The 26467-nt window shown below is 35.3% G+C and overlaps 1 protein-coding gene across 1 annotated transcript in view; it reads left to right on the forward strand.

Annotated features, from left to right (window-relative positions):
* Positions 1-26467, forward strand: part of LOC140136185 (autism susceptibility gene 2 protein homolog) — a 294982-nt gene that overhangs the window by 154237 nt on the left and 114278 nt on the right. The window contains 1 exon segment of the mRNA XM_072157894.1: positions 13041-13070. Within this exon segment, the coding sequence (XP_072013995.1) occupies positions 13041-13070 (30 nt within the window).

A 26467-nucleotide genomic window follows, 5' to 3' on the forward strand; every position in this document is an offset into this window, starting at 1 on the left:
ATACCCCAACACATTACTACAAGTAATTCTTGGCCAAGATCAAACACTATGAATGCAAGTGGCTCCGCGCTAAACACACACGCACATAGCGCGGTACAGAAGAAAGCATTCACACGCCTTACATTGCGTACACACTTAGTACGCTACATGGACGTAACACGCATGTTCCTGTTTGGCCAAGAAATACTTAATTTACCTGTAGTTGTAAATTTGAACAATGAAAGAAGAGTAGAACTAAAGAATAAAGAATTATTCCCCCAAGTTTGGTTTTGTATGATTGACAAGTTACTCTTGAACAGTTTCAAATATTTGTGCATTTAGTAAATAATAATCAGTTTCACTACTCTCACCAATTCTATCAGTGTTTCCTAGATGGTAATATGCATTGTGCTGCAGGCTGTACATTTGAATTTCATGTCCTTTCTTGCTAATGTAACTAAACGTGCCAAGTTTGTTTACCTCAACATGCTATCTTTGTTACAAGAAAGCATTTTTTTTTCTAAAACAAAAGCTTTCATCCTGCTCGCTTGGTTACATCCAATATGGCAGCATTCGTAAATTCCATCTATTTTAGTGATGAGTGTTGAGTGTGTGTGGTAAAAGTACAACAAATTGTAAAATTTGGATGCCAAAATCTTGACGGATTTGAGTGGTTGAGGAGCTTTTGTGGTGAGATAAAAACCAGAGAATTAAAAAATTCACAATGGAAAATTCTGCATGGCTGACTTTAATCAAGTGTACAATGCTGCTTTGATTTACTGCCAACTGAATAAGAGTCTGCAGAGCTTGACAATGACAAGCATATATGTACAGTTTGAAAAGTTTTTAAAAGCAAAAATGTTGAATGGCTACTTGCTCTCCAGTTTTGTTTGAAGTCTTCAGGTTGAGGATTTTAAGTAAAAAACTCTTGATAATCATCGTGATTTTCTATCAAATTGTTGAAGTTATGAGGAGTAAATGGAATCAATGAGGAGGTTTTGGCTGACAGATGAGAGCTATTTGTTGTTAATGCTTCCTGAGTTTATTATTTGCTTTAAATCGAAAATTGTGTACAAAAATAAATAAATAAGTGTTTGTTGCCAAAGCCAAGGTGCATTTCGAAGAAAAAAAAAAAAAAAACCAATATATATACATGTATTTCTCAATTTGAGATCTAAAGATCTAGTAGTAGGGCTGTTGTCCACAAGGCTGTTGTCTACAATATTGTCGACCAAGCAACTATGCCGATTGTTGACAAGCATGGACTAATTATCGACAAGGACTAGTCATTAAAAATATTAAGGATACATGTAAGCTTAAGATCAGCATTATTTACCATGAAATAACTTCTGGGTATAAAAAAGTAAGAATATGAGCATAAGATGACAATAATATGCTGGATTATTATAGACTTCATTTTGTAGTGGTAAGTTACCGATTTGATTACGTGTAGTTGATGGTAATATTTTGATGTAAATAATTTAATTGATGGCATAAACTGGTCTCTGAACTAAATACATGGACTTCATTGATGTATTGCTTTGTCGACAACTTGCCGTCGTCAGATCTTGAGATTTGTCTATTGTCGACAATGAAAGTTCTTCTCCACAACAGCCCTATAGGCCTAATATCTAGGCAAATATAACTGGTCAAAATAAAAATAAAATAATTGGAAGATAAAAAATACAAAGAAAATACTTCAAAAATTTACCTTGACATTTCTAAAGCAGGGTGTCCATTTAAAGCTAACTCAAATATTTTGAAAATGGCTTTAATCTTGGCATTGCATTAGAACTCTATATATAAATTCTTTGTTCTTCATCCCCATGTTTCTCCTCATCTATGTAGACAAAGTCATACATGGAAAATGGGAGTAAAAGCATATGTAGCCAAGGGAGTTGTGTTATTACTTGGAATCTTGAATGGAAGAAAAATATTCCGCCATAAAATCACTTTTCCTCGGCCATTTGCTGCAATTAATGCGTTCTGAGTGGTTTGTATACGGCATCACTCCAATCGCTTCTTTTAAAAATACCCATACATTTATTAGACATAAGTAAACAGGCAAGTTTTTAATAGGAATTTTCTAGTATAGAATAGCTGTAGGGGGGTAATCAAGAGGAAGAGGAAAGAAGCAGAATATTCACCCTAATGCGGAGATAACTTGCGGAACGACGCAGCGTATCAAATTTGTGCGGCGATTTTCCAAATGATATGAGCAGGTATATCGCTATATATCATGTCTTGCCTGATGTCCTCCCTAGAGCATAGATTCCTCTATCTTGTCTACTGCTGCTGCATTTACACATGCACATTATAACACAGTGGCTTAAAAAGAAAGTAAATGTGCTGAAAATAAAACATTCTTTTCGGCGGTGATTAGATTTGCTAGAAGCAGCCTGTAGTGGCATCAGTGAAGGGAGCTCAGGACCTCGGCTCGCTTTTTTTTTATTCGTTTAGAAATTCAATTTCTTAACTCGGTTTTTTAGCAATTCAATTTCTTTTTAAAAAAGATAGCCATGCTGCATGAATGAACACTGACGAATTAGCGAAGCATATGACTGACTGGTGCTTTCAATGAATAGAATAGAAATAGACTTGGTGATTTGATACCATTGGCCCGTTAACCCTTGCAATTTATGACTTTGTGAAAGGACTGTCGGTAGTACGGTAATGAAACATTCATTAATCGTATTATCATGACTATTATTTGTTAAATAGAGTTACACATATATCCGTAGGTAGTATATTTGATAGTCTTCAGCAATCAACATAATAGGGATTCTGTAATAAATTAGAGAGCGCTGATGGAGATGATGATTCCCGCTGGCAGAAATGAATATGATTTGTACTGTCAAGATTGGCATTACACATGGTGAATATATTTTACAATTAGAATAAATGTTTGTGGCTTTGCCATGTTATGTTGACTGCAAAGTCTCTAAACATTTGTTCAGTTTTATAATACACCATATTCTCATGTGATATTTTCACAATATATGACACAACCCTTTAAGATAGGGCTGCTAAGAATACGCGATTTTGGAGGCCAAAAAACGCACTCCGATTTTCCAAAAAACGCAAAAATCCGTGATTTCCCGCCAAAAACACAAAATCTAGGTCCAGGGACTCTCCAAATCCGCTGAAAAAAAATTAAAATTGCAAAAAAAAAATAAATAAATAAATAATTTTTTTTTATAGATTTTTTCAAAATGTCAAAAAACGCATCTGGAGCAAAAATACGCAAATTGCGGCGCAAATAACGCAATTGTGTATTCTTAGCAGCCCTACCGTTAAGATATGGTTGAATTTATGAGTTCAGTCAGGCTCAGTCAGTGTATATATAAAAGAAATGATATCCATTACGGAGTGTAATAACCATGGGAATAGGCAAGCTGTTTGGTGGATGCTAAAAGCATCTCTTGGCGAATCTTTCCTCTCAAGGATAGTTGTCTGTTTAGCATTTACAATTAGACAGCAATCTTTTAGTCTGGGTCCTGTGATGGATAACTTGAATGTGGTATCCTTGCTGGACTGAATATTAGATCATGTCCTTGCAATAGAATAAAGCGATATTTGTGTCAACATACACATTTTAAAGAAAATTTAACAACCCACAGTTATACAATTTTTCAGGCTCTTCCTTCTCCATACCACAGTTTACATTTAACCAGTTTTACGTATAAAGTACTTTAATTGTTCATTTATCGCAACAGAACAGTTTTTGGAGCCGTATTTTTGGAAACATTTGATGTGCCTTACATTTAAGCAGAAAATTGATGACAACTTAAAACAATGAAAAACAACAAACAGTGCTGTTTTAAAACATACTTAAAGCCAGAAGAAAGGAAACAGTAGCCTGTTTACATTATTTACACATTTGGTAGTATTTTGAGATATTTGGCATGTCTTCCATGAACATTTTGGGCATTTAAAGGGGGTAACCCTATTGGTTGAGGATATGGATTACAATGTCAAATATCATCCCCTTTGTGTGTGATGCATCCATGTAAAAAAACAACATTTTCAGTGTAAATGTGAATAATTAGCACAATTAGTAAGCCTATGGTTCCGATCATTGTATACAGCGAAACATGCTATGCTATGCTGTATTATACTTCATTTTAAAGTTTATTTTGAGAAGCAGCAGTGATTATGTCTGAACAACTGAGATGAATTTGTCTCAGGTCAACAATTCACTTACAATATGTTCTAAACAACATGCACTTCGCATGAATATCACTGCCTTTAATCATAAAGGAGTATAAGTAAGCTGTTTTGCTAACTAGTAGTAGTATAAGCTTACTGAATTTTCAGTGGCGGTGCCAGGAATTTTTTCCGGGGGCAAAGTGAATTTCAACAAATCAACAGTTTTTCCATGATTTGGAAATACGTTGTTTAGGAACATCAAATTTCACAATGGTAATAAGAGAAATAAGATCAATTATATGATTCCAAATTCTCATTAACAGTGAGGTAAATTGGGGGGGATGAGGCTTTCAATTGGATTGCCGGCTTTTATTTTAAAAAAGTAGATAATTAGCATTTGAAAAATAATGCATGAAAGCACATACAATTCACATTCTCCCAATATGTAGAAGTAGTGGTGGATGCTCTTTGTCATGGGCCAATGATCTTCATGAACTGATGAACAGAAAGGAAATGTTCTCAAATTGAGCCAGATTGTTTGGAATTGAGCAGCTCATGTCTGTTCGTTCACGCGATCTCAAGTTAGCCTCAGAGGAAATTGGCGAGTTTCTCTTTCCCTTATTTATCCATGGAGTGTTGTAATAAAAATCGCCTTAATTCTGGCAAATTGATCTTGACTCGGCTAGTGCAAGAGTAACTTGGAATTATAATGTAACGTGTTGATGATAATCGTATGCAAAGTTATTAGCACCCTGGGTGCTCCAGTATGTCACGTTTGGGGCACGTTTATTAAAATAATGAAATGAAAAGTCAAAAACTGACTGCCTGTAGGACCCTGGGTGGTTAATGGAATGAATACTGTAATTCAAACTTATCCACAATACATAAATTCTAGTTAATGGTGAAAACAACAATGCTAATAATAATGCTATAATATAATTTTTAAAACTTCATTATATAAGGCCAAGTAAAATAAAAAACACATTTCATATCCGTTTTTTCAAAAAAAAAGGAGGGGTCTTTTTTATTTTGTATTGTAAAATCAGTGTAAAACTCATACTTACAGCTGTTGTTAGTGTACACAATAATGGCTTGAAAAAGGAGGCGGCCTTCTTTATTTTCTTGTTCTGAGAGGTAGACCCTCTCTTATGATCTCAAACCTTCCAAAAGTGTTTCTTGTACATTAGCAAGGGTATAGAAAGCATCTCAACTTCCTAGACATATTTTTTGAAAAGTTATAACCGTATGTCAAAAAAAAAAAAAAAGAAGTGGGAGGATTTGAAACATGTTTATTTTTTTTATTTGGCCTAATGCAAAACTAAAACTAAGTACCGGTAATTGAAATAATTCAAGTTTCACAAAAAGATAAAAGATATTCCCTCTGTTAAAATTCTGTGCAGAGTAATTTTGACACTCTCTTTCACACCTGATAACCAATCCTGTTATTTCAATGCAAACAGATAATTAATGGTCTGTTAAATATTCAGTTATTTCATTTGCAGGTAGGCATGTAATGCTAATACCCATTTGTCTGGCAGAACAGAATAACTTTTATAGATATTTATAGATATTTTGTTTGCTTGCAGTTTGCTTTTACAATTGGTATTTGAAATTTATAGTGTTATTAAAGTATTAATAATTTTTAAGTCTTTCATTATTATCATCATCACTTTTTATCATTAGTAATAATGTTCCTGTTGATGGTGAAGACAATGATAGCAATACTATGGGAAATCTGACATTGGATTGTCATAATAGGGACCTAAATAGTGTTTGGTTGTTGATTGGTGCACTTCTGCCATGGCTGGTATCTTGTGACTTCAGTGGTGTGATGCCATACAGACATAGTCATGATAGTTGATATGCAACCAGAGTGAAAACAGTCTTGTTGAAAGTGGTACCATGCATTTTTAAATTTTGAAAGATAATTTTGTTAATTTAGCTTTACATATATCCAAGGGTAAAATTAAGTGGGAGACGGGAGCTGTTTGGCCCCCAGAAACTCTGAAATGGCCCCTGGTTCCATCTTAATTGTAGTTGACCAGGGGACACTTTTCTCACAAAACTGGCCCCTGGATAGTGAACCAAAAATATCAAATTCAAAGCAACTAAGGCTTATTTAACTCATCCAGCACATCTTTATTTTTATTGGGCCCTTGGTAATTGGAAATGGCCCCTGGTTCCTCCAAATCTTGGTGAACCAGGGGCCACTTTTTTGCCAAAGTGGCCCCTGGTACAAGCTCTCTTACTTTATCTAGACCTTTATTTTGCTTTGAAAAAAATTCAGGTGTTTTAAAATGCACATATTTTTATGCGAAATAATAAAAAACATGCATACAATTAATTAAGAATCATATTACACACCAAATCAATATGCCACATAGCGGCAACAATATATTTTGCAGCTGTATCACATGCTATTCTAATGTTCCAACATTAATAAATAATTATTAGGTATTAGACACTCTTGTGGAACATGTAATAAAATAGGTCACATTTTTAAAATTAAATTTTGAAGGAGTAAGTCAGCATTTCCGAAAAGCCTCATATTCAGAATTCAATTTGGTGGTCCCACAAAAATACTGTGCAAATTTTGCTATCCGATCCCTTAATTTCAATTTTGACATGTTCTGGGTTCGTTAGAATGGATCATACAAGTTACTTGTATCAACTTGTCTTTTTGTTAGTAAATCATACATTGTTCAGCCATGCATAAAGTCAATAACTTTATGGAATATATTATTATCTTCCCAACTCTATTTTATGTTTCATAAATCTCCCATTTTGTTGCTCGTAAAAAGATTATTTAATATTTGCCCATCTGCTCCCAGTCTTTAGTAGGCACTGCCAAGTCGTAAAATTAAATATCGATAATGAAATACCGGAGATATATAATATGATGTTAGCATGGAAATTGAATTTTAAGTTCTGCTGGTAGTGTGGATTTGCTGGAAGGGAAACAATGAGAAACAGAAAAAAAGTTATTCAGATATTCTGTTGCAGCTTTACATGGACCACAATGGCCTCATCCCAATGGCATAGTACAATAACTTCAATTTGACCTCAAGTTGCAAGAGTATGAGTTTTTGTACCCACATTTTCAAAGGTCATTCAATGAATGTAGAAATGTATTGGGGTTAAAGAAATGTGCCCTGATAGATGAGCATGTTATAGAAATTTGCAAAGTTGCAATACAGTGATTGTATTGAAACACAATGGGCTATTCTAGTTGAATTCCATCGCCTTCTATGGATGACATGACCTTAATCTCTGACACAAGGTTTTAATGGAGTCATCCATTCAAGTATTCCCATATGTGTGGGAGATTAAGGTTATGTCTTCGATAGGGGGTGTATGGATTTCAACTGGAATTGCCCAATATGGTAGGGATTCCACACATTCATTTTCAAAACAAAAAACTGAGAACACACTGAAACTTGTATGTATGTACATCGGAGTATGACAGTATAATGTGTGTTGATGTGTGTGGAAATGAGAAAAAAGAGGTGTCGAATACGAAATATGGTTTGCTATGTCAAATATATAAAATAAGGTTAGCTGGGGTTCGGTAATGGTTAGGGCAAAGGTTAAGGCAAAGGTAGAAGGTTCGATGCAACATAGCGAATCTTCTTTCATATTTGTCATAGCATTAGCAAACCTTAGTTTCCGACATTGCAAGCCTTCTACATGGCAGGCTATAACCAAAGCAGAGAGATAAATACAGACATTGTATCTGTCATACATACACACACATTTGTATTCACTAAAAACTGATCCAATATCATTTAATTGAACAAAAATGCATGCGTGTAAAGAACACTAGGAAAGTGTTTAGATCAGAGATACCTTCATTACTATGTCTGAGTCCCTTGGAAATAGCTTATGAAATTAATGGTATACGGTATGTCCCCAAATAGCTAGCCTGAATGTTTGTCAGTCAATGGCATTAAACCTTTATGGTGTTGAATAGCAAGTGCCTTCCGAACACTTTTTTTTTTAATTTCCAAAAAATATCAGTAGTTTGTCATTTCATTATATGGAGTGTGATCAAGAAATGCATTCAAACAAGTCCAAACATACCCATTTTTTGGTTCAATTATCTTTGAGATAAGCATGAGGACTACACAGTAGAGAATGGTCGATTTTCAGAATGAGGAAACCCGGTAGTCAGGGCATTAATCTGCAACTCTAATGGTTCTCAGCAAATCACACTAGAAATTAACTAAATGAAACCAATCTGTGGCAAATTACTTAACCACTCAACTGACTGTGGAATGACTAGCTAGCTACCTGCCTGCAACCTGCCATCACTAGGATCCACAACATGCTCATCTATCAGGGCATGGTTCTTTAACCCCAGTACATTTGCACATTCATTGAATGACCTATGAAAATTTTGGTACAAAAACACATACTCGGAAACTTGAGGTCAAATTTTGCACTATGCTTGTTTAATTGAGGTTATTGAACTATGCCACTGGGATGAGGCCATTGTGGTCCATAGTGCATGCATCCAGTGGATGACTTTATAGCAACCCTTAGTTAACTTGCTCTACTTATTCTGCTTTCTAACTTGGCATTTATATGGGAAATTTTAGTAGAAGAGTTTGAATGTAATACAGGAAGAAAATTTGATGGTGCATGATATAGTCTGTCTCATCTCAAGTTGTGAGTAACGCCATGTTGGATTTCGCAATGTCGGATTTGAATCGCGCATGCTAACCTTAGCCCGTGGGATGTGTTCACACGCGTAGAAGGACGATTTGTCCGTACGCTGGGGATACGACCATGTAAACGCACTGATTTGAATCTGCAAAATTCAACATGGCATTGCTCTTTAACTTGAAAGGAGATTCACTATAGTTATATGATTGAACCAGAAGTACTAGTTGCAAAACTGATTTAGTGAATTTAAGAGAAACAAAGCTACTAGTTTTTATGACTACATATTGGTAGAAGCCCTTACAAAATCGTAATTTTTTCAGATGTATGATACTTTAAAGTACTTCATTTTCCCGAGGTATTTAATGTACCAAATTCATAAATTTAAATACTTGCACATGTATACATTGTTTTTTGCACTTATACAAGTTTATAAATAACACTGAATATTATCTGGTTTGTAGAAATTAAGAGGGCATTTTGTGATCCACAGCCTCATCCCCCCACCTTTCTCAAAAAAAAAGTTGAGATTTTTATATCACTGGAAACCTCTGGCTACATAATGTTTATGTACAAAATATTTCTTGCAGATTAATTCGTTTAGCATAAGGATCGACCAAGCACTGATGACCGATCAAAAGATCAAGCAAATTTATTACTATTGCCTAAATAAATGGATATGCTATGTCTGTGCTTTAACTGATATCTTTACATAACAGGAAATGGTCATTTAAAGTTTAATAGTAACATATTATTAAAGTCAATTATCAAAGATATGTTGCAGGGTAATGTAGCATTGATGTAGCAAAGAAATTACATAACATATTAGATTACACGGGTCCCAGTTGAGAGGCATTGTAGTGTAACATGATAAATTTATTAATAAACATTCACCATATAACATCTTGTAATGTTTAGGTAATGACGTGTAATTCAATCGCCTATTATGGCAATGGCACTGAAATTATATTAGATGACTTCAAATTAGTAGCTAATGGCTCTTTATGCTCTGTATTTCTTTGAAGCATAAATGATTGTTTAGTAATAGCATAACCAGAGATAGACTGGGTAATAGGCTATTTATACGTACAAATACATGCTCTAATCACTCCATAGAACCCTTTTAACCTTTTATAGATTTCACTTGTAGGATTTAAAGAAATGAAGTAGAAAGTAGATTTATTATTTTTTTTGTCTTTCTCAAAGGACTCCTTCGTGTGGATTTGGAAATAAATGGTATCACATTGGATTCTGGCATCATGTGATTATGAAGTAATGAGACCACTGTGTTGTCATTAGTACTTTAGCTAGCATATTATATCACATTGGAAAGTGCATTTTGTTTATAAAATGTACTATATTCTGTGTTGCTTACTTGCTTTCAGCAGTGTAGAGCATGGCATTCTGTCATTAGCAGGCGACATGACACCATTTTCATAAGAATGATAAACATTTTTTTTAGTATTTTTTACTATCTTCAGTAGATATCACATGCATTATGTCTGCTAATAAAAAGTTGTTTATATTTCAATATTTAAATAGGTCAGAAATTATAAGATGACGATTTCTCAGCTTGCTATCAGCAGTAGATAGCACTTTACATATTTAGTCTTACATTTGTCTATCTATTTATACAACATGAAGCAAATTTGATATTATGCTATCTTCAGTAGATAGCATAAGGTTATCCCCCAACTGGCAATTGTATGTATTTTCAGAAGATGGCTCAATTTCAGTGTCCATTCTGTTTTCTACAACATGAAGCACATTTGATATTATGCTGTCTTCAGTAGATATTATGATATCTTCAGTAGATAGCATATGGTTATCCCCCAACTGGCAATTGTATGTATTTCCCAAAGATAACACAACTTGAATGTACATTCTGTTTTCTGCAACATAAGCACATTTGATATTATGCTGTCTTCAGTAGATAGCATAAGGCTATCCCCCAACTGGCAATTTGAGTGTCCATTCTGCTTTCTTCAGCATGAACCATGTTTGATATTTTGCTATCTTCAGTAGATAGCATAAGGCTGCCCTTCCAACTGGCAATCTGAGTGCCCATTCTGTTTTCTTCAGCATGAACCATGTTCAATATTTTGCTATCTTCAGTAGATAGCATAAGGCTGCCCTTCCAACTGGCAATCTGAGTGCCCATTCTGTTTTCTTCAGCATGAACCATGTTCAATATTTTGCTATCTTCAGTAGATAGCATAAGGCTGTCCTTCCAACTGGCAATCTGAGTGCCCATTCTGCTTTCTTCAGCATGAACCATCTTTGATATTTTGCTATCTTCAGTAGATAGCATAAGGCTGTCCTTGCAACTGGCAATCTGAGTGCCCATTCTGCTTTCTTCAGCATGAACCATGTTTGATATTTTGCTATCTTCAGTAGATAGCATAAGGCTGTCCTTCCAACTGGCAATCTGAGTGCCCATTCTGCTTTCTTCAGCATGAACCATGTTTGATATTTTGCTATCTTCAGTAGATAGCATAAGGCTGTCCTTCCAACTGGCAATCTGAGTGCCCATTCTGTTTTCTTCAGCATGAACCATGTTCAATATTTTGCTATCTTCAGTAGATAGCATAAGGATGTCCTTCCAACTGGCAATCTGAGTGCCCATTCTGTTTTCTTCAGCATGAACCATGTTCAATATTTTGCTATCTTCAGTAGATAGCATAAAGCTGTCCCTCAACTGGCAATTTGAGTGTTCATTCTGCTTTCTTCAGCATGAATCATGTTTGATATTTTGCTATCTTCAGTAGATAGCATAAGGCTGTCCTTCCAACTGGCAATCTGAGTGCCCATTCTGCTTTCTTCAGCATGAACCATGTTTGATATTTTGCTATCTTCAGTAGATAGCATGAAATTGCTCATACATTCAGATTCTGCATTTTGCTTAATGCTCTCAATATCTACAGCAAATGACATGTGGTTGTTTTGCTATCTTCAGTAGATAATATAAGATTGCACTTTTGGTATCAATAGTGCATTCATGTTGACATTTTGCTATCACAAGTACGTTGACTCATGTATTTGATATTTCTTTTGATGATAAGACTAGCACATTCTAATCTAACAAAATGGTTAAAAAAGGAACAGCTGTTTTAGCTCTGATAAGAATCAACCATTCTTTGAAAAACATCCCCAGCCCTCAGGATAAACCAACTTTAAAGTATGTGCATAGTACTCAAACAGATCAATGTCATCTGCAAAATTCATGAAAATGGTTCTGTGACACCAATGCAAATTTTTTTTGTCTCTTAACAAAGATTTTTCTGATTTTCAAGTATGCAAATCTATAAATAGTTCCCACATTTTACAACATAATAAAAATCATGATTAAAATGGCAGAGATTACGATTGTTTTCTGCTGACTCAAATTAAGCCACCGGTGTTGACTGGTATCAGCTGTTACTTGTACCCGGAAACGCTGTAAAAATAGCATTATTGAATGAGATGGACCAGGGACTTGACATGGTCAATTGTTTTATGGTAACAATAGGCTGTATTTATGGTATTAAACTGCAATTTATGAAAATTGGAATACATAATTATATCAGGATAAAAGCTGTAACAGACTGTAGCTTTGTTATTGTATCATTTTGTTGATCGGAAAAAGTGTCAGGTTGTCCTTGTGAGTCTGGTGAAGGTTGTCTCCAGGGAGCAAACTTTGTTTTGTATTTTTTTTACGTTTCTGTTTTTGTGGGTGGGTGGATGGGGTTTATACTGTATTAATGTGATTCATAATTTTGTGTGTGAAACGAAACCGGTCGACAATACATATGGAGAAATCATAAAGAAGCAAATTTACATTCATTCTTACATTACAAAATTATATTTAAACATAATATTATTGTTGGTATGTTTTGTCATTTCTCTTCCTCTTAAATTGTAAGCAATATTCTAATCATTGTTGCTTTGTAACAGTGTATACTATCTCTCCATTGAAGAGACAAAGAGTATATACATGAGTGACAGTGAAAGTACTCCATCAAGTTGTCCAAGTGAATGGGCCAGTGTTTGTTAATATCTTGGGAAATATCGTCGGGCTTTCCCTCGCCATTCACATCTCACTCCAAACTGTCACACGAAAGAACTATGTAAATATTGGCACAACCAAAGCACTATACCCATCATGCATCGCTACAGTACCAGCCGATGCATGATTCATTAGCTGATGAATAATTCATGAGTTTGTCATTGTGTATGACCTATCTGTTTTTCTGTGTGCTCTTATTTTGCAGTGTGATAGCGAAAGTGAGGACGACGGACGGGTAAGTCTGAATGAATACATCATTCTTTATTTTCAATTCCACCTTACACTGCTGTGCTGTACGTAAAAATGACAAACTGTACCCAACATGTCATTTGAAATGCATAGATCTGTCGGGGAGTGCTTTTTCAATCATCCTATTTTAGATCGGCATGGCAGTTCTAGTAACACAAGGTGTGTGTTTGTGTATATATTTATTCCGTATATACACATGTGTTATGTTTTCTGCATAGTGAGATAGCAATAGTGTATGCCTAGTTGGGCAATAACTCATGTGTACAATGGAAGCTCTCACTCAACGCACACAAACTATCTTGTATTCCATTTACTGTGGTGCCATTTTGGATCACTATGTGACTTTAAGGGATCTAAAATGAGCGTTTATTATGCTTCGACAGTATTTTTGTGGGACATGAGAGCACCTCAGACCTATCGAATTGCATTCTGAATACTGAAGCATGTCTTTCTGATATCAAATAATTTTCATTTTTGAAAATCACAATATAATACAAATTTTATGACAAATTATAAAAATTTGATATTTTTCAAATTTTGATATAACAGTCCTCAAGTAAATTATATAAACCTAATGATATATTCTTAAAGTGTATGTAGCAGGGAGGAAAAGCCGACGGTCAATTGAAAATTTTGACCTTTCATATTGAAGATATGGATTTTTTCCCAAAAGACCTAATTTTTTTTGGTGTTTTGGGGAAAAAATCCATATCTTCAATACTGAAAGTCAAAATTTTCAATTGATCGTCGGCTTTTCATCCCACCTACATACACTTTAAATATAAATCATCAGAGTTATAAAGTTTATTTCAAGTACTGTTAAATGTTAAAAATATCAATTTTTAATGATTTGCCAATAAAATGTGTATTAAATTGCAAATTTCAAAAAATCAAAATTATTTGATATCAGAATGACATTCTTCGTATTCAGAATGCAATTCGATATGTCTGATGTGCTCTAATGTCCCAAAATAAATACTGTCCAAACGTTCATACCCCTTCCTTAAACAAATTATATTAAATTTGTTAATAATGAAAACAGGCTAGCAAATTTCATTATGTTTATGAAATATTAATTTCACCATTTGAAACTCGTACCGTATTAATGATTCGTATACAAATGTATAACAAATTTAGCTATAATATATCATTGTTAATTTAATTTTGTTGATTAAATGATGATTATAAATGCATTTCTACATTTGTGGTTACATTATGGTTACAGTTTGTACAGTACAGGTACAAAATATATGTTCAAAAATACATGTATTATGTGGTGTGATCATGAAAAAAATGTGTCATTTTCATGCAAAATCAATTCAACTTTTTTTGATCAATAATTCATGTTGCTGGGAGTATTAATTTGAAAATACTATAACAACTTTTAATTTTGACTGAATCTAAAATCAGTTTCATTGACAATCACTTACACGTGGACAGCTCAGTACCAGAAGTGGGCAAGTGTAATTGCTGCCCTGTGAACATTTGGCAGTTTACACACAGTATATAGTATTAGTACCAGGGATATCTACACATGGCAGCTATTGCACTTACCTACTTCTAGAACTGAGCAGTCAATGTACTTACAGGTTAATGTTATGTAATACATTATGATTGCGTTTCCAAAATTATGATCCACATGCCCTGTTTTGAGCCAGTTTTCGGGTTCTGATTCATAATCGGAAGGTTGCGGGTTTGAGCCCCGGCGACGCCATCATGTTGTGCCCTTAAGCATCTTGATTACTCCTCTACTTTCATTTGTATAAATGGGTACCGGCATTCTTAAATGTTGGGAAGGTAACAGCCTCGATGTGGAGGTGTTTGAGGATATTTATTTCAAGAAGAGAGAAAAAAAAGGGTTCTGTTCTAAATTCTAGACCACAACATATTTTTCTCTATACACTCTGTACTCCTAGCTTTAAAGACCCACATTCTAGAACACAACAATAGTATCTGCATTACAATAATCCATGCATGTATCACAGCTCAATATTGAAATATTGGATATTTTGCAATAGCCATTACAATCAACCCAATCTGCTAAACGTTTATTTAATTTGAATTGGAAATCAATGTCAGCTATATATAACAGAATGGATTAGTAGTCATCTCGTTCACCTGTCAATCAAATGGGGTGTTTTAATATGCGACACCGATTTTACAAGCTCGTTATTATTGCCCAACATTTATTGTATCCTACTATTTACTAATGCTTGATTTTAAACTCTATTCATGGTGGGGAGTTGTCAACAATAGGTAATATTATTTGTATCTTAAAGGTGTTCGTCCAGATTGACAGTATCAGGTAGATCTACTCCTCACTTCACCCCATCAAAATGCAGATTTTTGGTATCCAAAGAAAGCTCACATATTTCTCAGAATACTGTAAAATTTTACGCCCTACATGTTTTGTTTAGTTGGTTTGAACAAAAAATGGAGTAAAAAGTGGGAAATACCACAAGAAGGGCATTGATATAGGCCCTACATGTTTTTGCTTCTGATATCAAAACCACTGGAACAATTATTATTTAAACTGTGGAAATGGATTTTTGTAATGGTAGGCCTCAATGTAAGATAGAAAACACAATATCATAATATCTGACCACCCACCTTTAACAGGGAAATAAAAAGAAGAAAATAATTTTTAAATGCCTGCAGTAATATTTTATGATTTGGTGTTTGATTTTATTTCAACATTAAATTGTGGTGAAAGTTTTATTCCCATGAATAAAAAAAAAAGATATATTTTGTCTATCTGAAATTGCAATTTTAGGCCAAATAAAAAAATAAACATGTTTCACATCCCCTCCTGCTTCCTTTTTTGAGGTTTTTTCAATTTTATTTTTATTTTTTGAAATTCAGTGATAACTTTTCAAAAAATATGTCTAAGTAGAGAGGCTTTCTATAGCTTTGCTAATATACAAGAAACACTTTTAAAAGGTTTTGTGATAGTTAGAGGGGGCCTATCTCTCAGAACAACAAATAAAAAGAGGCCTCCTCCTTTTTCCAGGCATTATTGTATACGCTAAAACAGTTCTAATTATGGATATTTACACTGATTTTGCATTAAAAAATAAAAACTAAAAAGCCCCCTCTTCCTCCTTTTTTTCAAAAACCCGGATGTGAAACATGTTTTTTTTAATTTTACTTGGCCTTATATGCAAGTTAAAAATAAAGCAAATTATTCCATACCTTGCTCAATTATATATACAGTCTTATATTCTAAAGTCAATGTCAATTTAATTTCATAATTACAGAACAAATACAGTGTAATATTATTTCCATGCACCTTTTAATGATAACAAGATCATATGAGAGTATTTTATAAATAAGGCAATTCAATTGATATTAAATTATAGGCAATTCAATTGATATTAAATTATAGCATTATTGAGATATCATAAAAATGTTAATAGAAATTGACACCTGAGCGCAGATTAATTAATATCTACTGATATCAATATTAACTTTCACATTTTAAATGAAATTTTAAAAAGCGATACTTTTCTGGTCTGTTGTGGTACTTCTCACGCTTTTTTTTAGTTCAAGCACTTTACTTTGTGTGATGTATGGGGTTTGTCATGGAAACATGCACAAATGAAAGGATTTGGAACAGAACCTTTTTTAGTTGGTTTCTTTGCTTTAATGAACAAATAGTGTGATTTCGGATTTGGTTGTTTACATGCTTAGTGAGCTGTATTCACAAATATTGCATTCACGGGTGTCATGTTATGGCTAGAACAAGCAAACCGTGGATTTGTTTGCGTTTATACGTGACATTTCCGCGGCTTAACCCAAGCCAAGGTGTATTTTTGGTATTTCACACCTGACTGGATCCAAGTCAAATCATAGATCATTTTACATACCACAGTTGACAACAAAATCTTTGTACTTGGTGAAAATTTCAATGCAAATAGTGCTAAAATGGTCTTATTTGTAACTGATTGGATTTGAATGGGTAAATACACCCAATAAATACAAGCATTATGATGGTTGAATAAATTTGGTACACTTTAAAAAGTGCAATGCAATATATAGTACATTACCTGTGTAACAGTAATGCAAGCAAGAAAAGTGATTTATTTGTCAAGCAAGTTGATTTTTGATTTTTTTTCACTCAATTTTTAGACTATTTTCATATCCATTCCATTGGTTGCGAAGAACCAGTGTTCCCTATATGATTTTCAGCTTGGGCCATTGTGGTAATTTCCCCAAAATTAGCCTAAACTAGTTAGTATTATTTTTGTTTGTTTGTTTACCCAGGTTGGTCCGTGAGGGACACATGCTAATCCATGGGAAAACCATGGACCGTTCCAAGCTCATACAAACGCACAAGCCTGGATAGCCAGTGTAGGCTAATAAATATGCATGCTGGCCTAGATAGCTTTGATAAACAAAGCACGAAATGGAAGAAAATAGCTAGGAAAAAGAGAAAAGAAGAGAAGGCCACTCCCAAACACAAATGTACAATTTACTCTTAGCCCTTACTTCGTGAGAAAGGAAACTGGAATTCCAATCTCAGGCCCCGTTCGCTTTTTCTCAAATTCTGGGCCAGTTTCTCAACCTATTTGGCCAAATGAGGGTCATGCATATAGGGCAAACAACCATTAAAACTGGACTGGCCCATTTGGTATGATGCGCAAAGTATTTTTACCATATGAAATGCGACACTAAATTTTTGCAAGTATTGATCACATCACATTTGATCACATTTATCATGTTAATGTACACTATCGTTGTTGTTGTGTTTGTAAATGTTTGTAGCTAGGATTCCGAAAAGTTGTCTGTCCATTTTTGCTACCAGTGCACCACAGGAAAAAGGAATAGCAGTAGTCACACTGCCAACACCAGTGATCGAAAATGGCAACAGTAAATCACCGAAATTCACTTTTATCTTTATGTCCTTGCATGATTTTGTTTACTCATGTTTCCCGATGTGGTTACTGTTGTTCTACCAATTTTAAGGTAAGTCGATCATCCTTGCAACAATTCATAACCATTCATTAAAAAACTTGTATCCAGCCTTAATTCACCTTTATCATGTAATTGGAAATACACAACACAATGGATATATCCTACGATGGGGTTTACTGCACGATTGGCCATGGGAACTTGTATGTCTCAGGTTGGCTGCCTTATCTATCCTACCATTGAATGAGATAGGTAGATTGGGAATCATAATTGGAGCATGATAAGTGGCTGATCTGTAGTTTCCACCAGGTAAGTATCATGTACCTTGGTGTTATTGCAACCGTAGGTCAAGGTTGATGATGTTTCTATTCATTTTGGAATATTGTAAAATTTAACTGATAAATTTTAGCCTTTCTGTGTTAGGTATAATAAAAATTCCTTTAAAAAAGGAATGGGGCGCCCAATGTGAGCTGGACGGGATATGATCATCAAATATGAGAGAAATGCTTTCGTGTCAATTTGCGATTATGTGGGGTGGGAGTTCTGTTTTGGGGGCCTATTGTAGTGAGGATATTGCTTTGGATATTGAATATTGTTGAATTTTTGTCATCTATACACTCATTCTTGTCACACGACGAAGTTCGACATGTAAACGTAATTTCGTTTTTCACCCGACCTCCGTCCACAAACAATCCTGAAATGTTGAAAACCTGGGGTCAGCGCACTCATGCCAGTTTATCCTAAGGTATACTTTGTGTCTTTTGTAGCCAACCCTGTGGCTAAGAGAGGCTAGGAAATACTTAAAACTAATACAAAAAAATCATACCCTCCTTTCATATCAAACAATTCCAAGAAATTGACAGGCCTGTTAAATCAAGGGTAAGATCGATCGTTATTCTTCATGAGACGGGCACAGCCCATTTTTATGTTATTAATTCTGCTAAAAATAGTAATTAATAAATAACAAAATTACGTCATACTTATGACTTTAAATCGGCCATAGAACTCTATTTTAAACGGACAAAATAGCCATTGGGGTTTCTTTCACTTTACCTTGCTAGGAACCCTTCCCAGCAGTTAGGCATATTACAATAAATATTATTTCATTCAGCATTATGGGTAAACACTAACAAAATGATGTAGGCCTAAATCGTATATTATTGCTTTAAACTGCCCAACAACGGTGAACCACGAGTTAAAAGTCGCCTAATTGGGCTACCATATCGCGGGGTTGGCAACTCGGGTTGCAAATACACTTCTGACCTTCAACACAATCATGTCTTTCGAATTTATTCCTTTCTCTGCTGAGCAGAATTGAAATTAGTTAATTAATGTTTTTGATCAGAGATAGTCACCACAAAGATACTGAGCTGTGTTCTAATATTTGGTCACAATCAGTTAGCATTGAAGCACATAAACCAATTAGTGATTTCATGATTGGTCAGTGGTTGTTTTGTTTGGTTTAAGGATTAGGTGTGCAAAGGTCACTATGGACCACAATGGCCTCATTCCAGTGGCATATTATCATTAACCTCAATTAAACAATCATAGTGCAAAATTTGACCTTAAGTTGCAGAGTATGAGTTTTTGTACTCACATTTTCAAAGGTCATTCAATGAATGCACAAATGTATTGGGGTTAAAGAACTGTGCCCTGATAGATGAGCATGTTGTAGATTCTTCACACTGTAAACAACTAGTTCATGTGCAAACATGTTCAAAACATACATAATTAGAATGGTCAAATGTCACCGTCTATCGGGTTCTAAGAGGCGGTAAACTGCAGTTTAAACCATACCTGACCATACAAAGGTCACGATGTATTTGGTGTTTTTATAAGTCCATTAATTTTGTATTTTAAACAAAGAATATACTCACAACATTTTATCCCGTGCACATCAGAAAACAATAATAAAATAAAATCCAAGCATATTGTGGTTTTATTTCTAAGCTGGGTATAATTTTAAGCAAAACAGTTACTGAAGTAAATCTAGCAAGACTGAAATTAGAAGCTTTTTGCAAAGTCAAGCCAAATAATGGGGGACGCCGCCGTAGCGGGCGCCCAAAAAGATTATGATTGAAAATATGTTTATAAAGTAGCATTCATGTACAGTGGCAGTGCTATGATTTTTTTTTGGGGGAGGGGCATGGGGAAGGCAAAGTGAATTTCTTTTTTTTGGTGGGGGGGGGGGCAAAATCAACAAATTTTATGCATAAAATTGCTGCAAAAAGTGGAATTGTTTTAATTTTAGGTTTTTACAGGGTTAGGGGAGGGGTGGCGAGAGTTCTGACTGGGAAAATTTCCCCCACATGTCCCCCCATGGCACTGCCATTGGTCATGTTACTGGACTTTCATAACTGATGGTGAAGCAGGGGGTACAAATCTAGGCAATCTCCATGCATATTCGTATAAACTGATAGTTCGTGGCAGAGACATGATGGTGGGAGTGGTCAGGTCAGATAATGAGCTGGTAAAAGTACACGCTTTTTCCAGTAGTTGCTTTCTTCTAGAGCAAATAGTTGTGATAAGTTTGTGGTCGCATTGTAACAGACTGAACACCTGTGCCGACGAACCTGCCGTGTCCTGCCTACATGTAAAAGTATACAAGCAGACGCAACATAACATTGACAAGGTCAGCGACAATAACCAAGGACAGGTGTATTCATAATTATTGAGTCGTCAATTTAGTTTTTTATGCGCAGACAAATTCAGGAAAACTTGAGAACTGCTGTCCCAAATACGTGCTGAATGAGCTGCAATGGGAAAGCAAAACAGAGCCATGCATTACCCAATTATGTGATCGTATTAAATATCGACAAAGCTTCTCAAGTGATATCCGTGAGCGGCTTAAATTGCAAAGATTGTTGGTAAGGTTGTCAGTGTAAACAATTCTCAGTTTAAGAGTAAGATTATCATCTCGTATAGAGAGGTCTCTCTAGTTCTCTAGCATTCTAGGTCTTTGTATCTCTCAATCAGCCTGAGCCAAGTTCGGAATATAAAAACTCGTCTCTGGCGATGACGTCACCAATGTATGCTTTTAATGTTAGTAAATAGGAATTTGAGAAGTGGATCAAGGAGATTTAATACGCAATATTTTGTAGTGTAAAAGAAAGATGGGGGAAGAGAGTTTCGTATAGGGAAAATTTGACTATTTAGGACCTATCAGATTGTCATGGAAATAAGTTGTACGATGAGGCATGTGAGGGGGCCAGAGAAAGTCTGACGTAAGTCTACATGGATCTATATTACAGGTCTTTTACCCATGAGAATCTGCTCCATCTTTGACAAATCCAAAGATTGGGGTATTCTATTTAAAATCCACACTACCCCTGTGGAAGATGTAGCTAAAGTTTTCCACAAAGGGAGTACAAGTTTTGAATAGAATAGACAACTGGGTAACTTCTATTTGAAATACTCACTCCAGTTGTGGAAGATATAGGTAAAGTCATAATACAGAGGGAGTATGGGTTTCAAAATGATTAACACTGACAAATTACATTTGAAAAACATGCACCCTCTGTGGAAGATTATTTCCGAAATCGTCCACAGGGGTAGTAGTGTGGATTTCAACTGGAAAAGCCCATTGCGAGCTCCGTTTTGTACTGAACTGAAAGCGCTCACAAAACTTTCTATCACTTGACACATTGGACGACAGCTCTTCTTGAGAAAGTCAGGAAAAATTGATGATGTTGATAAGACATTAGTTATGTGTAAGGCGTGACCGAGACGATTCATATCTTTGTCTTGTTTATCTCTCGTGGCAGGCAAGCAGTAAAGACGTGCCACTTGTTATTCATAGAGCTAGCTAGCTAGCGTTGTCAGTATGCAACATCATGTCCTGGGCAGCTTAGTTGTCCCCCTTTTTTCCTTCCCAGCCATATCCTCTACACCTGTGTGTGTGCCAACAAGTACCCTATTAATGACACAATTTGCTGGCTAGCCAACAACCTATACTCCCAATCAGGCTATGTAATAGCACCCATCGGCAACTTGACCAGCGATGTCTTCATGCCGGACAAGGATATGTAATTGTACCAAGTCCCAGTCTTGCGGGGTTCCGAGGTGAAAAAGCGCCCGTCGAATTGGTCATGAAATATGCTTCGCTGTGCCATGGAATATTCATGTTGTAGTTTTCACACTTAGATGGGAAATTTGATGATGATAGGGCACATAGTGTAGTATTATAGACATAGGGGTGGTTGATTTGCGGAGTTACAAATAGGGAGTTCTCAGGGGTTTGATGAGTTATTATCCATGTGTGATGTGCTAATACTCAGTAACATTGAGGATGGTTGCAGTAATGACAGGAGATATTTTGAAATGAAAATTGAAAGTATGTGCACTGGATGGTTTAATTCGCAACTTTTGATGGCACATTATATTCCCCAGAGGCAAAGTGAAAAAGGCACACATTTGATTCGAATTATTCCCTTTTGTAACCAGAGTTTGATATGTCAGAAACTGAAGGAAAATTAAACTAGGATATATTTTAGTTCCGCTCATCACACAAGTCATAATTAGCCCTTGTAAGATTGTGTCAGCATTATCATCCATCATCCCAAGTAATTCTGAGCCATAATCAGTAGCAAATAATTAGGGCTCGGAAATAAATAGACGGGTATCTTTATTTCATCATCATCATCTCAAAATAATAAATTGCCCACTAACCTCAGTTTTTTTTTTAACGAGGCCTATTACCAGTAATATTCCACGAATTTTAAAGCTGGTGATTTGTTTTCAATAATGAGCAGTTACAAATGTGTGCCGCAGATAGCATTTTTAATCAATTCTGTATATCAGATTGAATTACAATTGAAGCACAATTAGTATGTTTCTACTGGCACACACAGCCAAAGATAATGGCACGTTACATTTTGTCAATTTATTAGAATTGGCAAGATAATGGCACTATTCATTTTATATCTAGTTAACTAAACCTAATTAGTGCAGCTGTAACCTTTTGTAGTGTAGACATTACGCTACGACTGCCGGTAAATAGCATTTAATGAATCGCAGCTCGACATTAGTGCGTTGACTTAAATAGTCGGGGCAAACGGGGACATTGTGCATTTTAAATTATCTCTGTCAAGGTAAAATTTTGTATTTTTAGGTCGGTAAAAATCTAACCACAAAATATATTTTGATTTCTTGTGAAGATAATAAATAAATAGAGCAATGATAGAGGCAATTCAAGAATAACATGCAAATAATATACTGCATTATATAAATAATGAAAGAAAAATAAATACGTAGATATCATTTGGATTATGTTCCAAATTAAACAGCTCTCTTTTGTTGATTCAGAGCTGTAGTTTTCCCTAAATAGTATACAAAAGAACAACTTAATTTAAACGTAGCCGAAAAGGTTATATACCCTCTCCCTCTAGAAATATCTCACGCATGTGACAAGGTTTGTGTATATATCTTTGTTGGGCATACGTACGTGCTTGTTGACATTTGCAAAGTAAAATTCTTGTTCAAATTGCAGCCTTCATCATATAATCAATTTTGTCTGATCGGGGATTTTGTTTTTGGCCATGTCCCTAGTTGAATAAATGTTAAACTAAACACTGTGTGAACAAGCATCCTAATGCGCGCTGATATATTCCGACAGAGTTTACATTATCCGACTGACCTGCTCTCGTCTTAAGAGGTACAAAATTGGAGCAAATCGAATCAATAACGTGGACTCGCGGCTAACTCGGTCCCAACTTGGGCGAACGAATGAGTGAGTGAACGAGGAGCAAGGCAAAGCAAAGTCAAGGTGCAGCATGTGTGCAAATGGATGAGAAAAAGATTGAGGCAAGGAGTTTTGTGAAGCCGGATATCTTGGCTAGAAGGAGTGCCACTCTGTTATGCAGAAGCAGGTCACTCTTAGTGAAATTAGGCTTGAGCTAAGTCTCGAGCGTTTCTCGTCTATTATACCACTTTCTAACCCCCCCGTCAAATGTGCGATGTACAAGAATGGTTGTTGTGGGTGTTACTTTAATAGGATGGAAATTAAATTTCCCAATGTGCTGAACATTTTTGCTACAGGTGTGTTGGATGTGGTGTTACAGGAAGGATGATTTGCAAAGCGTGAGATATCACTTGGATCACAAACATAACAATCTAATTTAAGATGCCGTCCTTGTAACCCCACTATGCTTGTGCGCTCACCGAATTGACCTGTAAACATTGGATACAATAACTCATCCTCCAAATTGTGAGGTTACATGCAAGTTGTAATAATTGAATAGAGGTTAACAAACTGTGCCACTGGAAATGAGACCATTTTGGCTCATATTAGGTTATTCCAGTTGAAATCCATACACCCTATGGAAGACATGACCTTAATCTCACATAGGGGGTGTAGATTTCAAATGGAGTCACCCATTCAGGTACACAGCCCCATTTAGAATTCACACTCTATGTCTGGAAGATCAAGGTCATATCTTCCATACAGGGGTGTATGTATTTCAAAAGGAATATCCCAATTTGCATCCTAGAATTAAAAATATTTCATAAAATGGAAGTGTGACGGCTTGATGCATTTTTGTTATGTGCAATGTAACGTTTGTTAGCTGACCAACATATTATTATATACACACGCATACACTCCTAGACATAGCTGAGGATTGGGAATTTCTAGCAATTTGGATTGCAGAGGAAAATCTATCCAGTATCGATCTTGGAGGATGTTGCACAGCCACGCCATTGATGTCATAAAGGCAGCAAGCCTAGCTAGCCAAGACAAGCAAGGCATCATCGTTTGCACTTCATAGATAGGCTGTTGAAAAAAGCCTCTTGGTAATTGATAAACTACACTGTATACCCTCTTTGCATTGTAGCTTGTATTGTAAAATTCAACGGCTGCAAAGGGTGGATCAGTGCTAGTAGTATTACATCACAGCAGTCAACAGCGCATTTATTTGCCTGTCATCGTTTTTTCCACCACACACTGTATTTAGTAGTTAAACACCCACCCGCCTCAACATTGGGTAATGTTTTCACCGACAGCAAATCTGCAGTTAATTGAAATCAAGTCAGTGAGCAGTGAGCCAATACACTTAAAGTCCCCATGTGGATGATTTTGGAAATATCTTCCACAGGAGGAGTATGAATTTCAAATGGAATTAGCTCATTAACCAACTCGAATTGAAACTTACCCTCCCTCTTTGGAAGATTCATGTGGGATCTTTCTCAGAGGGGGCATGACATTCAAATGGAGCTGCCTAATGTATTCATTCTATTCCATTTGAAATTCATACTCCCCCAGTGGAAAATCATTCATAGGCCGGGGTAGTGTGGATTTAAAATGAAATCGCCCAGTTTTTGATCATAAAATTTAGTGAATTTGATTCTTGATTTGCATGGAATGAATTGGGTTAAATTCATTTAGCATTTAAAATCAATAAAGCAACAAAAACAAAAAGCTTTTTGCCTTGTTTGTGTACAGTATTACACGCGTGGACAAGTTGGTAATAATATTACATGCGTGGACAAGTCGCGGATAGGTTGAAAAAATGTGGGTCATAAAATTAGGCCGTTTCAGTTTAGCAATAATACGAGGTTTTGTCATATAATCTTGTAAAAATATCGGGATAGTGTTTGGGTTGTATAGAAACATGAATGTAATATATCAAATGACTCTAACATGGAACAGTGTTGTTAATTAAGAGCCCATTTCAAATATAAGTGTTTCGTTAATTATATTGCACATATGTGTGATGGAAGTTGATGCCACAAAGAAACATCCATCAAGGGTTTTCGCTTAATAACATTTGTTCAGTTCTTTAATAAATATTTTTTTAATGTTTACAATATTATAGAAGGAACTTTAAGCCATTTCAAAATGTAGAGTGTAAGCAAAATGTCATAATTAATATAACCTAGAAAATTACATCAAAATTCAGCATTTTTGAGGTCAGGAGATTTAAAGAGAAACAATATTTGCTTGAATTAATACATAACAAGAACAAAGGGCAGCATAGGTTGAAAAAGTGAAGGTTTCTTGTTGAGAGTGAAATAAAAATGGGAGTGAGAAAAGTTCATAGTCACTTTAATTTTAATGACTATGTCCCCTCCATAATCATTACAATACATTGTGATACTAAACATAGGACATTTATGGTGAAAAAGAAAACAACATTCTTGTTATAGGCACATGTAAAATGCAACAACAATACTGCAGAGAAGAGAAAATGACAAGAAATGATTGGTAGAAAGAAAAGAAATATTTGATGCCTGAATTGGTCGCTGTCAATGTGACAAGTTTCGCCGATTAGAACTTTGAATTGTCGTTGATTGTTTTTGTGGTGCAAATCATGATGAATGTATCAATTAAAGTAATGCTGTACAAACGGTTAAGCCAAGCCACTGGAGTGCTGTGACAAAGCGTAGCTCTAAGCATTAATCCATCGTATAACAGACACAGGGGTTTAAGAGTTATTTCTACATGTATATTTTGGTATCAAAAGGCTAAAGCCTCGC

The sequence above is a fragment of the Amphiura filiformis genome, chromosome 16 (genome assembly GCF_039555335.1).
Source record: "Amphiura filiformis chromosome 16, Afil_fr2py, whole genome shotgun sequence".
NCBI lineage: Eukaryota > Metazoa > Echinodermata > Ophiuroidea > Amphilepidida > Amphiuridae > Amphiura > Amphiura filiformis.